Source organism: Rhinolophus sinicus, linkage group LG05, assembly GCF_036562045.2.
Source record: "Rhinolophus sinicus isolate RSC01 linkage group LG05, ASM3656204v1, whole genome shotgun sequence".
Taxonomy (NCBI): Eukaryota; Metazoa; Chordata; class Mammalia; order Chiroptera; family Rhinolophidae; genus Rhinolophus; species Rhinolophus sinicus.
The window spans coordinates 98319246-98336854 of NC_133755.1; the positions used below are offsets into that span (position 1 = coordinate 98319246).

The 17609-nt window shown below is 36.3% G+C and overlaps 1 protein-coding gene across 4 annotated transcripts in view; it reads left to right on the top strand.

Moving 5' to 3' along the window:
- FBXO9 (F-box protein 9) overlaps nt 1-15508 on the top strand; it is a 27493-nt gene extending 11985 nt beyond the window's left edge. For 3 of the 4 annotated variants that reach the window (XM_074333079.1, XM_074333081.1, XM_074333080.1), the window contains 7 exons: nt 758-872; nt 4952-5070; nt 5271-5361; nt 6044-6139; nt 6463-6556; nt 8416-8567; nt 14887-15508. In XM_074333079.1, coding sequence (XP_074189180.1) covers nt 758-872; nt 4952-5070; nt 5271-5361; nt 6044-6139; nt 6463-6556; nt 8416-8567; nt 14887-14995 — 776 coding nt within the window. In that variant the 3' untranslated portion in view covers nt 14996-15508. The remainder of the gene's footprint in view (nt 1-757; nt 873-4951; nt 5071-5270; nt 5362-6043; nt 6140-6462; nt 6557-8415; nt 8568-14886) is intronic. The other variant, XM_074333082.1, reaches the window with a different exon arrangement.
- Nucleotides 15509-17609: the final 2101 nt, after the last annotated feature.

The window sequence follows — 17609 nt, forward strand, 5'->3', positions numbered from 1 at the left end:
TTGGAGATTTAGTTATACTTGCTGTTTGTGTATACTAATAAGCTTTTCAAAGTCTGAGGTAGAACAGAATTTGTAATACAGTTGTTCAAGGATGCCGTACTTTTTTCAGTGAAGATCTAGGGGGGTGGTATGTGAGTTGTGGGGCGGTCCTAAGAAAATTGGGGGAATGCTGGTTACATCAGGTTTTAGCCAAGTTGGACTGTAGTCCTGGGATGGGCGGAATGTTTAAAAATGCATGTTTTTTCTTCTCATATGTTAAGTGTTTAGTTATGGGACTTTTCAGAGGACAATTGAAAATTTTCAGGAAGATGAAAATAACTTTTTATTGTTAAATGTAATATGGATCACACATACCCATATATAGCAAACTATTTCTCTTTTAGGTTGGTGCAAAAGTAATTGTGGTTTTTGCAATTATTTTTAACCTTTTAAACCGCAGTTACTTTTGCACCAACCTAATAACACTCTTATTTTAATATATTTTGGTGGTAAAATCTTCCAAGGGAAAGGGGTGCTTTATAAAAGTAGCTTTAGATCTGTTCTATACTAAAAAAAAAAAAAAAACAAAGATATTTGTGTCTTGATGTTAGGAACCATTACTACCTTTGGGTAGTTAAATACACTCATGCTTTACATCTGAGCAATACTGAAGGTGTGATTTATAAATTTCTAGGAATATATAAAGACGCCTGCAGTGAGAATGTGACAGTAGAATGACATATAGGAGAGTCACTGAAAAGATGATTTTCTTTTGCAGTACTGCCAATGGAGGTCCTGATGTACATCTTCCGCTGGGTGGTGTCTAGTGATTTGGATCTCAGATCGTTAGAGCAGTTGTCGCAGGTGTGCAGAGGATTCTATATTTGTGCCAGGTACTTCTGTTTTAAAACAACTCAGACAGTGGTGAAAAAAGGGATTCTAGTCTTTGTCAATTTTGAAAAGAGAATTTGATGGGTGTTCTGGGTAAAAGGTTAGAATGAACAGTTTTGCTAAGATGTACATGTGTGATTTTCTCAAACTACTTAGCACTTAAAGGCTAGAGTGTACTAGGTTTCCAGGGTATCGAATAATATGTAGAACAGGTACAGTCACACATATTACTTCCATAGGCTAGTTTTAGTTTGCATGCTAGTTTAGCTGACTTGGAAAAAGAATTATGCTTAAAATAATACTCAAGTCGTTTTCACAGTAACTCTAAACCCATTAAGTGGTAATGATTTAAATTTCGATTACACTGGAATTTTCTTTTGGCCCATTAAAAGTTATCCTATACTTTTAAAATCATGCTATGTGAAGAATAATCTTCATCGTTTAGAAAAACGTCATTTGAGACCAGTATAGTAGTCTTTCATGGGCATCTTATGTAGAAATATAGACTTAGTCCTTAGCATCTAGAACTTTTTTATAACTTTAGTTCTTAAAATTCAGATGCATTATTTAAAAAACAAACAAACCTCATTTCATTTGGAGTCTTGTATTTTGGGTAAAACATTTGAATTGCTTGTAGCCTTTGTTTTTTGGTGATTCCATGTACTATTCTAGTTAACAAGTACCTATTAAGCAACTAGTGGATTGCCACCAACCTTTTAAAATTGGGATCTCCAGCACTGTTACTCAGTTAACTTTTATTTATACATGAGAAAACATAAAGAGGGAATTGATTAAGAAAACATTATCTGGGATAAAACTGTATGTGTTATGAAATAAAAGTAATAGGTAAAAAAAATTTTTGATATACTTGCAACATAAGTTTGGGGGGATCTCTTTTTGCAGACTGGCTCCAATGTAAGTAGTTTTCATGTATTTAAACCAATATTTTAAGTTATAGTTGTTAAAAATATTTTGAGCTGTATCAGAATCATGTGAATAGTCAATACATCTTTTACTTGACTTTTTGCACTAATCCCATAGCAAAGCCTTGTTGGTGCTACCTTCAAACTGTATCTGCAGTCTGACCACTTTACTAGTCCTCCAAAATACCATCCTGATTTAGCCACCGTAATGCCTGGTCTGGATTATGGCAGTACCATCCTACGTGGTCTCGTGGCTTCCAGTCTTAACCCCTGAAGCATATTCTCCATAAACTACCAAAGTGATATTTTTTTGCCTTCCTTTTTTCCCATGCTCTTACCTCTTTTGGTAACCATCAACTTGTTTTCTATATCAGGTGTTTCTAATTTGTTTTGTTTATTCATTTGTTTTGGTTTTTTAGATTCCACATACTATAAGTGAAATCATATGGTATTTGCCTTTCTCTGTCTATTTTACTTAGCATAATAACCCTCTAGGTCCATCTACATTGTCGCAAATGGCAAGATTTCATTCTTTTTTATTGCTGAACAATCTTCCATTGTGTGTGCGTGTGTATCACATATCACATCTTCTTTATCCATTCATCTATTGCTGGACATATCTTGGGTATTACTGGTAATACCCAAGCTGCAATGAACATAAGGGTGCATATATCTTTTTTAATTAGTGTTTTTGTTTTGTTTGGATAAATACTAGAAGTTTCGGAATTGCTGGATCATATGGCAGCTCAATTTTTAATTTTTTGAGGAATTTCCATACTGTTGCATGATGGCTGTACTAATTCACAGTCAAACCAACAGTGTACAATACAAGGGTTGCCTTTTCTCCGCACGCTTTCCAGCCCTTGTTATTTGTTGATTTATTGATGATGACCATTCTGGCAGGTGTGAGGAGGTATCTTATTGTGGTTTTAATTTGCATTTCTCTGATGAGTAGTGTTGTTGAGCATCTTTTCATAGGTCTGTTGGTATTTCTATGTCTTCTTGGGAGAAATGTTTATTTAGGTCTTCTGCCCATTTTTTAATTGGATTGTTTGGGATTTTTTTTTGTTAAGTTGTTATGAGTTCCTTATATTTTGATATTAACCCGGTATCAGGTGTATCATTGGCAAATATTTCCTCCCATTCAGTACGTTTTTTCATTTTGTTGATGGTTTCCTTCGCTATGCAAAAACTTCTTAGTTTGATGTAGTCCCATTTATTTATTTTTGCTTTTGTTGCCCCTGCCTAAGGAAGCATATCCAAAGTTGCTAAGAGCAATGACAGAGTTTACTACCTATGTTTTCTTCTAAGAGTAGTAAGGCTTCAGGTCTTACATTTAAGTCTTTAATCCATTTTGAGTTTATTTTTGTTTCTGGTGTAAAAGAGTGGTCCAATTTAATTTTTTTACATGTATCTGTCCAATGTTTTTTTTAGAATTGTCCTCTTGTCCTTTATCATTATGTGATGTGTCTCTCTTTGTCTTTTTTTACTTTTATTTGTTTTAAAATTTGTTTTGTCTGATATAAGTATTGCTACCCCAGCTTTCTTTTCATTTCTATTTGAATGAAATATGTTTTTTCCATCTCTTCACCTTCTGTCTTTGTATGTCTTTAAATTTGAAGTGAGTACCTAGTAAGCAGCATATAGATGGGTTGTGTTTTTAATCCATTCAGCCACTCTGCGTCATCTTATTGGAGCATTTAATCCATTTACATTTATAGTAATTATTGATAAATATGTACTTATTGCCATTCTGTTCAGTGTTTTGTTTGGGTTCCTTTCTCTTTATTCTTTGCATATCTTATGTAGGTTTTTGCTTTGTGGTTACCATGAAGTTTATGTATATTATTCTATATCTATGGCAGTCTATTTTAAGCTGATAAGCATTTAAGTTCTATTTACTTCCCCCTCCATGTTTATGTTATTGATGTCATGTTTTAGATCTTTTTGTGTTGTGTGTCTCAACTACTTATTGTAGTTTGAGTTGAGTTTGATACTTTTCTTTTGATCTTTGTAGTAGCTTTTTAAATGTTGGATTTGCTATATTTATTAAATTTTGGCTTTACCTGTTTGATTTTTTTTCTCCTATTTTCTTATTTATGGTTATATCCTTTCCTTGTCTGCTTAAAGAACTTTACAGCAGCAACTTTACAGGCTAGAGTAGCTCCCTGTACAGGCGGTGATGTCCTGTTGTTCCGCTTGCTCCCTTTGTTCTGAGGCGAAAGGCCTGGACAGTGTAGCTGGGACTGCACTATGCTCATCTCGCAGGTGGACCAAAGCACCCAAATGGAGCTTCTGCCTGCCCTATAGATGTGGAGGAGAATGCAAACAATGGTGCTCACCAGCTTCTATGGCCTGGAAAGTTCCCACAGCTCCTGGAGGGCTCCCACGGTTTCCCAGCCTTCTCTATTCAGTCTCTTTCTCCTTTTTGTTCTTCAGCTGTGCATTCAACCCTCAGTTGTCTCACAGGAGTAATTGCTCTCCATATTCGTGTATACTTGAGTTTGCTCATGGGAGGGGCCGAATGCAGTGTCCTCCTATGCCACCGCCAGCTTGGATCTCTCCCAGAGTGATCGTTTAAAAGCATAAGTCATGCTCACAACCTACAGTGGCCTCCATCACACTTACACAGCCACTCCCACCTGTAACCACTGCTTCACTTGCCCCTGACCACTGCTCAAATTATGTAGTCTGGACTTCACCTGGCTTCCTTTGCTGCAACCACATGACTCTTCTTGCTCCTGTGGAGCACGGCAGCCACACTCCTGCCGGGGGCCCTGCACTTGTATGCTTTCTGCCCAGGATACTCGTCCTCATCACTGTAGGCACACGCCCAGAGAGCCCTTTCGTGCCACTGTATCCGAAATAGTCTTTATTTCCCAACCACCATCGTCCTTGTCTGGTTACCCCACTGTTTTTGCACTGAGCACAGCACACTACCTGAAACTTTCTTTGTGATCTAGTTTTTATTTGCTTTCCCATCCGTAAAAGAACAGGACTTTGTCCATCAGTCTGCTCCAGTGCCCAGGACAGTACCTGGCAGCCACTCAACAAATGCTTGCTGAGTAGCGGTTGGGCGGAAGCAGGAATGTTTCTTATGTCCGCATATAGGTACTGAAGCCTTTTATATGGATTGATGTTGTGCTTTTATTACCTAGGGACCCTGAAATATGGCGTTTGGCCTGTTTGAAAGTTTGGGGCAGAAGCTGTATTAAGTTTGTTCCATACACATCCTGGAGAGAGATGTTTCTAGAAAGGCCCCGTGTTCGGTTTGATGGTAAGTTGAACCCTTTGGAACTCAGGAGAAATAGTAATCTTTCATGCTGATTTTGATAAATACACACTCTGAGTTTTCTTAACAGACCTAAGTACTGAAACCATAATAAAAATGAAGCTGGGAATGTGCTATCTGATTATAAGTCTTTAAAATTTTTTACTATGTTATTAATTTTTTTAAAATGTTCTTTTTTTTTATAGGAGTGTATATCAGTAAAACCACATATATTCGTCAAGGGGAACAGTCTCTTGATGGTTTCTATAGAGCCTGGCACCAAGTGGAATATTACAGGTACAACTGTAATAAACTGAGTGAGTGAAAAATTCTCTCTCTCCAAGTATTAGTTCATTAGTTATTTGGACGTCTGTTCTCTGTGGTTTTTGCATTTATCCACAAAATGGCCCTCAGTATTTTCATCCAATCTTATAACAGGAACTGCACTGAAAGCACCAATGGGTTACAACAAATGATTTAATTCCTCCTAGCCTCTAAATCTAAGAATCATTTTACATTGTAGAGCTCTTGTCTTTTGCCCTTGGTGTATTCATTTGCCTTTGCAAGTAGCTTGTGCTCTTGTTCAGCTTTATTGTTCATCAGCTATTACTGTCAGTGAGAAATAAGCAGGTATGTTAATCAAACATGACAGACATCCCACTTTTGTTTGACGTTAATTAGTGCTTTAGGGAAAAACACACAGAACTTTAGTGGAGCAATATTTCCTCTAATTTTTTATTCAGTGAGTGAAACTAAAAGTTCAACAGTTCCCTCTAAGGAAGATAATAAAATGCCTTTAGTTCTTTGTTGCTGGCCTCACAGGTTGGCAGTCATGTTTTAATGTTTTGCCAGTTCTTTGGCCCATGGTATTTCCGTTTTGGTTTCACAGATATGAATAGGTTTAGGTCTCAGTAAATAAGGACGTGATTTATACTCGATGTGTGTGTGGTGTTTTGTGGTGTCTTTTCTTTTTACATAGATATATACGATTCTTCCCTGATGGCCACGTGATGATGCTGACAACCCCCGAGGAGCCTCAGTCCATCGTTCCTCGTTTAAGAACTCGGAATACCAGGTACGATCCTTCTGTTATTTTCTATCTGGTTCACATTTTATATGGTTAGTTGTAATCCAGTGCTTTCTTAATTTACTACTGGGTGATTTAAAAAGCAATCATTGAGGGGCACTTGTGACAAATACCAATTCCTGGAACTCCCTAGAGAGCTTACTTCAGCAGGTCTCGGGGGTCTTAGAAACTAGATTTACTCACATCTTAGTTGATTCTTCTCAGGCAATAGTGTATAAACACTATTCTAATCCATTACTTCCTGGATTACTTAAATACATGTAATAACTGGTTAATAGACTTAGTTTTAAAGTGTATTTCTTAATTTTTAGAACTGATGCAATTCTACTGGGTCATTATCGCTTGTCACAAGATACAGACAATCAGACCAAAGTATTTGCTGTGATAACTAAGAAAAAAGAAGAAGTAAGTATGCAAGGTGGAATTAACGGTTTTCTTTTTCTTTTAATACCCTGCTCATGCAAGCATTCTTGGTTAGAAAGGATAAAAATATACTGTTTCATTATTTATACTATTATACAAAATGTATGTTGACTTATAGCATATCTCTGAAGAGAGGGAGAGGGTTTTCTAAAATGTGGTTATTTCTTATTGAATCAATTTGTTTTTCTCCAAGTACTTTCTTTTTCTGGTCCAGGTTTTTCACATATGAAAATGTAAATCAAAATGTCCTGTAAAGTAATGAATAAAATCATGCCTGAATATGGTTTTTGGCTCTTCTCATTTTGAATCGTAAGGGACTTTCTTCCTAAATTAGCTCAAATAGGTAATTCTTTTATAAGGTAATTCATAAGGTAATTCTTACAGAGAATTTCAGTTTCTACTAGAAATAAGCTAATGTAAGATAATTTTCTTCTTTCTGTTCTTGCAAAAGAAAAAAACAAACAAGTATGATTGCTGAATTATGACATTCTAGAGGGCTTTAAACTCTTTTTAACAGCTTGAAGGCCAGATTTTTTTCACAGCCTTTCTCCAGGCACATTTTTTCAATCCTGGTTAAAAACCATAATGTATACCCAAGCAGTCAGTTGTGAGGGAGTTGGAATAAATACTTGTCCATTGCTTTTATAAATGAGTATAGGCTTTGAAAGAAGGTTCTCCTGTATTGAATCCCCCTCTTCTTGAGCATCTTGTGTCAAGATGGTTAGGGCAGGGTTTCTCTGTGAATCCTAGTCCTATCATCTTGTGACCTTCTGTTGCTGGCTTCTCCGCCTGGCTCTGGTAGGCTCCTGGAATCTGGGGCAGCAGTCTGAGGGGCAGAGATAGTTGCTATGACTATGATCTTGGCCGTGAGTTTCCTGAGGTCAGAGCTGGGGAGTGGTGAGGCCCTAGTTGTTTCGGTTTTATCTAACAGAAGAGTTCAGGAAATCCCACATAGAGTACCCGTTTTCTCTTCAGAACATGATGCAATGAACCCATATGTAGTGTTGATATTCTTGTGTTTTTAGCAGCAGTGTTTGCAGAAGTATGAGTCTAATGAATCTTGTCACATGTATCTCTCCACTGACTATTTTATTGTTATTGCAAGCCATAAGTTGTACTCTGTGCTTTTTCTGCAGCTTTCACCACTTTATAACTTTCTCACTAGAAATTCCTAAGTGTTTTTAAGTAGAAGGAAATACTTCAAGGAAGTATTTCAGGGAAGGCTTCAAGGTGGGAGACAAGTTTTAATTGCCATCTGAAACTGCTGTGTGACTTTGGTTAACTCGTTTGATCTGCCTTCAGCTATTAAGTAACATTAATGCAATCATATTTAGTACATGGGTTATTGTGATGATTAACTGAGATGATGATGATTAGGGAAAACAAACATATTTTTAGAGTGCTTACCATTTTTTAAGATACTCATACACATTCGCATTTGATAACCAAGACAACTCACTATGTGCAGATATTAAATTACTTTTAGTGTCACTCTTGCATAATATGTTGCTATAAATATTTGTGTTTATATACACACATATATAATACACACACACACACAGAGGGTGCCAAAAAAATGTATACACATTTTAAGAAAGGAAAAAAACTGTATTAAAATTACGCTGATGGTAACCACTTTTAGCACCCCTTGTAATTGCAGAAGTCAAACATGACTTGTATTTATCTTTTGTTATTAGTGTATATCGAGTAGTACAATTTTAATACAGTTTTTTCCTTTCTTAAAATGTGTACATTTTTTTTGGCACTACACAGATACACACACACACACAAAAAAAAAACAGTGAGGTTTCATTATAGGTCATGTATCTTTTCTTTTACAGAAGCCACTTGACTATAAATACAGATATTTTCGTCGTGTCCCTGTACAAGAAGCAGACCAGAGTTTTCATGTGGGGCTACAGCTGTGTTCCAGTGGTCACCAGAGGTTCAACAAACTCATCTGGATACATCATTCTTGTCACATTACTTACAAGTAGGTGAATGCAATAAAAACACCAAGTTTACAGAATAAATGTGTACTTCGTGTCAGGCTTAGGAAACTCTCACATAGGTTTTTATTCCTCAGAGTTAACATTACAGAGCAAAAGCAAAATATACTACTACTACAAACCAAGAAAATGGCCAAAATGGAAAAAAAGTGAAAGTGGGCCAGGAATTGGAGCATCGGGAGCTCTCACCAGAGCCCATGGGCATGTGAATGGGTACCACAACTGGAAATGAAGGCAGCATTCCACTAGTAGAATGATACGTCAGTAAGCTGTTCATGCACTGACTTACACACAGCAGTTTTGAAACACATCTTTTTTCTTCTCCCATGTTTCAGTCTTACATTTTTCACTTTATTTCCATTTGGTTTATACTTAGCGATTATACACTGATTGTAATAAAATTGTAGTCAGGACAGTAATTCTGCTGTAAAGCTCTTATATTCTAGAACCAAATGTATTGGGTGGTTCCCATATAAAGCTTTTTGTTCTATGAGTTAGGATTTTTTTTTTTTTTTTGCACTTTATTTTATATAATCATGCTTACTATCTTTAAATGTTCTTCAAAACCATTATTTTCGATTACTACAAATATATTCCACCATGATCCATGTTTTATTTATTTTGAGCATTTTATTATGAAAAATTTTAAACACACATAAAAGTTAAAAGAATTTTACAGTGAAGACCCATATACCTGCCACTGTTATCATTTAACGATACTTGCTTTTAAGTCGTATCTGTTCCTCTATCCATTGCTGTATGCATCCATCAATCCATCTTTTTTCTTTTTAAAAAAATTTTTTATTTAAGTATAGTTAATATACAGTATTATATTAGTTTCAGGTGTACAATATAGTGATTCAACATTTACATACCATATAATACGATCACCACTCTAAGTCTAGTAACCAACCATCTGTCACCATGCAAACATCACAATATTATTGAGTATATCCCCCCTCACCTTTTTCATCTCCCACTCCCTCTCTTCTGGCAACTATCTGTTTGATCTCTGTTTCTATGATTCTGTTTTGTTTAGTTTTTTTCTAAATTCTACGTTTGGTGTTTCCCTGAAAATAAGACCTAGCTGGACCATCAGCTCTAATGCGTCTTTTGGTGCAAAAATTAATATAAGACCCGGTCTTATGTTATGTTATGTTATATTATATTATATTAAAATAAGACTGGGTCTTATATTAATTTTTGCTCCAAAAGACGCATTAGAGCTGATGGTCCGGCTAGGTCTTATTTTTGGGGAAACATGGTATAAGTGAAACCATATGGTATTTGCTTTCTCTACCTGACTTAGTTCACTTAGCATAATACCCTCTAGATTCATCCATATTGTAGCAAATGGCAAGATTTTATAATTTTTATGGCAGAGTAATACTCCATTTACACACACACACACACACACACCCCACATCTTTATCGATGGATACATAGGGTTTTGAGGACCCTCTATGCTATTTTCCATAGCAGCTGCACCAATCTGCAATCCCACCAACAGTGCATGAGTGTTCCCTTTTCTCCACATTCTCGCCAACACTTGTTGTTTGTTGATTCATTGATGGTAGCATTCTTACTGGTGTGAGGTGATATCTCTATAGTTTTGATTTGCATTTTCCTGACATTACCGTGTTTCCCTGGAAATAAGACCTAACCGGAAAATAAGCCCTACCATGATTTTTCAGGATGACATCCCCTGAATATAAGCCCTAATGTGTCTTTTAGAGCAAAACTTAATGTAAGACCCAGTCTTATTTTCAGGGAAACACGGTAGTGATATTGAGCTTCTTTTCATATGTCTGTAGGCTATCTGTATGTCTTTGGAGAAATGTCTCATCGTGTCCTCTGACCCTTTTTTGATATCAATTCCTTATTGGATATATCATTTGCAAATATCTTCTCTCATTCAGTAGGCTGTCTTGTTATTTTGTTGATGGTTTCCTTCACTGTATAGAAGCTTTTTAGCTTGATGATGTCCCATCTGTTTATGTTTGGTTTTGTTTCCCTTGCTCGAGGGGACATAGCCAAAATAAGATTACTAAGACTGATCCCTGATAGTTTACTAGCTATGTTTTCTTTTGTGAGTTTCATGGTTTCAAGTGTTACATTTAAGTCTTTAATCCACTTTGAGTTTATTTTTGTAAGAGAGTAGTCCAGTTTAATTTTTTTGCATGTGTATATCCAGTTTTCCCAACAACACTTCTTGAAGAAACTGTCATTTCTCCATTGTATATTCTTGCCTCCTTTGTTGTAAATTAATTGACCATATAAGCAAGGGTTTATTTGTGGGCTTTCTGTTCTGTTCCTTTGATCTGTATGTCTGTTTTTGTGCCAGTACCATACTGTCTTGATTATTATAGCTTTGTAGTATAGTTGGAAATCAGGAAGTGTGAGACCTTCCACTTTGTTCTTTCTCAAATTTGCTGTGGACATTTGTGGTCTTTTGTGATTCCATATAAATTTTAGAATTATTTTTTCTAGTTCTGAAAAGAATGCCATTCGTATTTTGATGGAGATTGCATGGAATCTGTAGATTGCTTTGGGTAGTATTGTCTTTTTAACGATATTAATCCTTCTAATCCATGAGCACAATATATCTTTCCATTTATTGTGTTCTCTTCAATTTCTTTCTTCATTGTCTTACAGTTTTCAGAGTACAGGTCTTTCACCTCTTCAGTTAAATATTTTCCTAGGTATTTTATTATTTGATGCAATTGTAAATGGGATTGTTTTCATAATTTCTCCTTCTGATGATTCATTATTAGTGTATAGAAATGCAGCGGATTTCTATATATTAATTTAGTATCCTGCTAGTTTACTGAATTCATTTATTAAATCTATTAATATTTTGGTGGATTCTTTAAGGTTTTCTATATATAGTATGTCATCTGCCAATAGTCACAAGTTTACTTCTTCCTTTCCAATTTGGATTTTTTTTATTTCTTGTCTGGTTTCTGTGGCTAGGACTTCCAATCCTGTATTGAGTAATAGTGGTGAGTGGACATCCTTGTCTTGTTCTTGGTCTTAGAGGAAAAGCTTTCAGCTTTTCACCGTTAAGTATGATGTTGGCTGTGGGTTTGTCATATATGGCCTTTATCACGTTGAGGTGAGTTCCTTGTATACCCACTTTGTTGCGAGTTTTTATCATACATAGATGTTGGATTTTATTAAATGCTTTTTCTGCACGTACTGAGATGACCATATAATTTTATCGTTGGTTTTGTTGATATGATGAATTGCATGAATTGTTTTGTGGATGTTGAACCACCCTTGTATCCCTGGTATAAGTCCCACTTGATTGTGGTGTATAATCCTCTTAATATATTGTTGAATTTGGTTTGCTAGTATTTTGTTGAGAATTTTTGCATCTATGTTCATCAGGGATATTGACCTGTAATTTTTATTTTTTACTGTTTTTGTCTGGTTTTAGTAATGCTGACTATGTAGAATGAGTTTGGATGTGTTTCTTCCTGTTCAATTTTTTGGAATAGTTTGAGAAGAATTGGTATTACTTCTTCTCCGAATGTTTGGTCGAAGTAACCTGTGAAGCTGTCCGGTCTGGCCTTTTGTTTTTTGGGAGTTCTTTCTTCTTTTGATCTCTTTCCTTTTGATTGGCTGGTTTTCTTTGTATTTTGTTTTGGTTCCTTTCTCTTTATTTTTTTTGTAGGCTTTTGGTTTGTAGTTACCATTAGGTTCATATATATATCTATATATTTTAAGTTGATAGGTAGGTATTTAAGTTCAAACACATTCTAAAAGTACTGCATTTTTTCTCCCCACCACACTCTGTTTTTGATGTTAATATTTTACATATTTTTGTTTTGTGTATCCACTGACTTTACTGTAGCTAATCTTGCTACTTTTGTCTTTTAAACTTCATGTTGGCTTTTTAAGTGGTTGATTCACTGTGTTTACCGTGTTTCCCCGAAAACAAGACCTAGCCAGATCATCAGCTCTAATGCATCTTTTCGAGCAAAAATTAATATAAGAACTGGTCTTATTTTACTATAATATAAGACTGGTTCTATAATATGATATGATATGATATGATATAATATAGTATAAAATATAGTATAACATAGTATAATATAATAAATATAATACCGGGCATAATATAATATAATAGTTCTTATATTAATTTTTGCTCGAAAAGGTGCATTAGAGCCGATTTTTATTTTTGGGGAAACATGGTACTATATATTTGCCTTTACCAGTGAGATTTTTTTCTTTCTCGTTTTGGGCGAGGCTGCCCAGTGCACATGGAGCATGCCCTGTGCGTTGTGTGTTGCCTGAGCCAGATCTGGCCATGGCTGCTCTCAGTGTGTGCCTCACAACACTCTACTAGCTCCATACTTTCTCCGGGCAGGGCAGCCCGGTGCGCACGTAGCACAGTGGGTGCCTGCAGCAGCCCCCTGCTGTACCTTCCAGATCAATCTACAGGTGGAGGGGACCCCTGTACACGCTATGTATGGTGCCCTCCTGTCCCTGCTGGATCTAACTTCAGGAAGGGTGGCTGGTGACAAGTTACACAGCCCTGCCAATCACCAGGGAACCTGGATAGAGCCCCCACCCCACCCAAGGGCAGGGGAAACATAAACAATGGTGCTCACCAGTTGCTCCGGTCCTGGACAGTTCCCTCAGCTCCCTAGAGAGGTCTCTGGCTCCCGAATCTTCTTCTTTCTGCGGTTTCTTTCATTTTTTTGTGCAGAAGCTATTCAGTTGGCCCTCAGTTGTCTCTCAGGAGGAACTGCTTTAATTATAGGTGTACATTTGATAGGATCTTGGGAGAGGGCAAGCTCAGCATCTTATGAGTTGGGATTTACCTGTATGAAATAAGTAATGAACAGAAGAGTGTGTGTGAGAAAGGAGCAGTACAGAAATAAGTAAAATTAAAAAAGGAATTAGAAAATACCAATTCATGTGGATATTGAAGTTAGCTTTTGTTGGGTTTGAAAGAATATTGGTGTATTTCTGAAGGCTCTCCATTCCCATTGAATCGAAAATTCTGAGAGACGAGTTTTGAGGTCACCTTCCATTAAGTTACTTGACCACATTGTTGAAAACTTTCTGGGTTATATTTTTATCTTACAAGTAACTTTTTCCACTCATTTGGGAGATCCTGACAACAGAATGAGTGATTTTCTTTTCTCTCACTCTTACCTAACCTATGAGTCCTACTATCTCCTTTTTGCTTCTCTCAGATTTCTGTATAATTTTTCTTCTCAAAGAAAGAAACCAAACCCAGAAGCAAATGAAGAGTATCATGTTTTAGGAGAAAAAAGAACATTATTATAGACATCATTTGTAACTGCTAATGATCACAGTGACTTCCTTATAATATTTATAAAAGCACTTGAATTTTCTGCATTTGTTTATTTCTCCGGTTTTGGAGAAAATGTTCAAGACTGTAGTAGTATAACTTGTCATATGCTTCTCCTCCCATCTGCAATTGTGCCATTGGTCATGCAAATATTAATTAAATCATTAAATTCTATTCTAGGATTATAATATTCTTTCTATATTATATTTTAACAAGAGCCTTAAAATGTCTGTAGCCTTTGACTTAGAAATTCTACTCAGGAATCTGTCCAAAGGACATCATCAAAAATATCACAGCATTTTTAATTGCCAAATATTGAAAACAACCTAAATCTCTAATAAAAGAAAAATTATTCAGTCAGGTATGGTACAAGCAGACAGTGAACTATTATGCAGCCACTAAAAAGGACTTCTAGAGAGTTATTTAATGATGTTAGGATATGGTGTCATGTTGAATGAAAAAAAGGATTATTAAGAAAGTAGTGATCTCAGTAGGAAAGCTTGCCAGGTTGAAGAAACCCTAAAAGAAAGTGCTTCATGTTGCTATTTCTGGTGATAGGATAGATTTATAAGTGGTTTTTCTTTGTACTTTTCTAATTTTTCAAGTTTACTACAATATGCCTATATTGTTTAGAGCAGGGGTGTCCAAACTGCAGCCCGCGGGCCAACTGCAGCCCGCAATCCATTGTTAATTGGCCCGCAGCAAATTCCAAAAATATATTTAGTTTACTTAAATAAACCAGGTGAGGCAATACATACTTTACTTCGAGTGAGTGGCCCGGCTGTTTGTGTATTTTACCGCATATGGCTCTTGGTGAAAAATGTTGAAAAAAGTTTGGACACCCCTGGTTTAGAATTTACTGAGGTGTATTAAAAGTAAAAATAGGCTGAAGTATAAAATACTGCCGAAACATGCAAGGATTTTAAATGAGTTGAGATTTCTTTGCAACTAGTAATTTTGTGCTTTTTTTCCAGATCGTCGGGCGAGACTGCAGTCACTGCTTTTGAGATTGACAAGATGTACACCCCCTTGCTGTTTGCCAGAGTGAGGAGCTACACGGCTTTCTCAGAGAGGCCGCTGTAGAGCCTCACATCCAGTCCCGTCAGTGTTGCATGAGTTAAAGCATATACTGCAAAAGAGCACCTAAGTTATAAATGTACATATATATATATATATGTATATATATATATCTGGAATTGGAACTTATTTTACATTGTTGGAATTCTTTTAAGAAGAGTATAAATTGATTATTTTTTTTATTTAAAGGGATAGTTGATCCTTGGGGTGTTTTGTTTTGAAATTAAGCTGAAATTACACATTGTTTAAGCACATTTATGTTGTGAAAAACCTTAATATGAGCTTTAAATCATGTCCTTTTTGAGCAGATTCCTGAGTGAATTATTTCTGCCACATAAGTCTTCTGCCTGATCATCCCAATATTTAAGTGCATCAGGGAGAGCTTAATGGATAAGCATTTCTTTCACGCATGACATAGTGTCTTTTTTGCACTAAAGGCTCAAAATGTGAAAACCTGTTCTGGATTTGTTTGAAACTGACCAACAAAGATCATAAATAAACGTTTCTTTCAAGAAAATATATTTGGATGGCCTTTTTTCAACGTCAGAATAATAAGCAGTTCTAGGATAGCCGCTGAGGCTTAAGAAGCATTGCCCCATGTCATCATTGATCTTTAAATGCAGCCACAGCCCATAGATATCTATCCTCTGACCTCATCCATACACCTTACAAATGTGTGATAATTAAGTGAGAAAGAGTGAATCCCTTAGGACTGGAACTCTTCAACAAGTTCACCCCATCATCTTTGTTCCTAAAAGAACAGTAGAGGATCATGTAAACCCAGAATTTTGCAGAATTAAAGTTGGGAGAGAGCCTGCCACTGAGTAAACTGTACATTATTACCTCGCTAATAGTACTAGTGTGAATTTCAGAGTTTGTCTTTGGCACACCTCGACCAGATTCAGATTTGGTTTTGGTGATTCAAATAAAGCTAGAGTCGAATAGTCATGTATTTTGAGAAATCAACATCTTCAGCCACAGTTGCTTTCAAGTTCATACTGACTTGAAAAGACACTTCATAAGACACTGCAGTTTAATATGGGACAGGCCTGTTGAAAAGCTAGTTATGTTAAAGATGAAAACCAAACCTCTAATACATGTACAGAAAGAAGAGAGTTCTACTTAGGTTGGCTCTGCAGCAATCTGAGATGTGATGTGTTCGCCTAGTTGGAAAAGAGGGAGAAAGAAGCAACATGCCAAAGAAAATTCATGATGTCACTTTTAGTTTTGATATACAAGTTATTAGAACATCTGATTAAGACATAGTCATATATATATTCATAAGGAAAGTGGAATTTGAAGATTCTGTTGATTTAGCTACCCTTACCTGGATTAGATGACCTGTTGCAGACAGCCAGAGCCAGTGGCTACCAAGTTCAAAGCTTCCTTTGTGACCCCTCTAACATCTTTCACTTACTTAGCTTGGAGCTGAAAATGTTTTTCAGTTTATGTTTTCTGTACATTTAAATTCTAATATAAAAGTAATACATATTTGCTGTGAGAATATTAGAATATGCAGAGAATCAAAAATATTGCTAACACCCAAAAAAGCAAATCAACTCAACTCACTTCCAGCTGCAGGTAAAGTACCACACTGAAACGGCGAGACCCAGCAGGAAAGGTCGTCAGTCAGCCCCCAGAACGGGCACTGCCAGGCTCATCCCCATCAGGCAGGAAAGTGGAGGCTTCCTCTGAGAAAACCGTCCTTCCCCTCAAAGACCTACAGATGCTGACATGGAGTCCCCTCAAGAAAATAGGTTCCATCCCTCACCTCTCAGTCCACAAGTGTCCCCACCCAAAACACAGGTTCCAGTCAACATTTAGTGCCTCATTCTTGAATATCAGTGGACAAACAAGGAACACCAGGCATGTGAAGAGAAAGTCTCTCATGCGAAAGAGTCAAACAATAGAGGAAAAACAGAAGAAACAAAAGGGCAGGTAGTAGAAGAAAATTTTGAAAACAAAATTCTCTACGGAGAAAGAAGAAATACATCTGTGAAACAAGAACAAGAGACTATAAAAAACCATTGGAAGATCTTTTGGCTACTACAGGTGTGATAGCTAAAATTTTTTAAAATTTCTGATGACACACAGAATGTAAAAGCTAGAAGTTACCTTCGAAATCACTTACCAACCATTGTAGTGTGGAGGTAAGGAAACAGGGATCTAGAAATGTGAAGTGGTTTGCCAAACTAAGGTGGTCAGCTAGGACCCTGACAAAGGAGAACTCATACAAAGGCCTGGTGGTTGTAGCACTCAGTAAGCTTAGTCTTAATAACATTCATTATGAGTTTATTATTCATAAAACCTCAATGGAGCCCTTTAAAAATTTTAAGACCTTGTATGCAGTAATTGTGGAGCAAATGGCTTTAGTTTATAGTGATTATTGCATTTACGCTCACAACATAGGTATATTATATATACCATTTTATAAATAAGAAAATCGATATTAAGAGAGTTTAAATTAATTTACTAAAGCTCAAGTTTACCGACTGGTGACACAAGGCTGACTCCAGAACACTTGCTCATAGCCAGAGCCAGGAGTCCAGTTCTAAAACTTCAAATATGTTGTAATTCCCACTAGAGATGAACCAATGGCTTACACTAGTACTACCCAGTT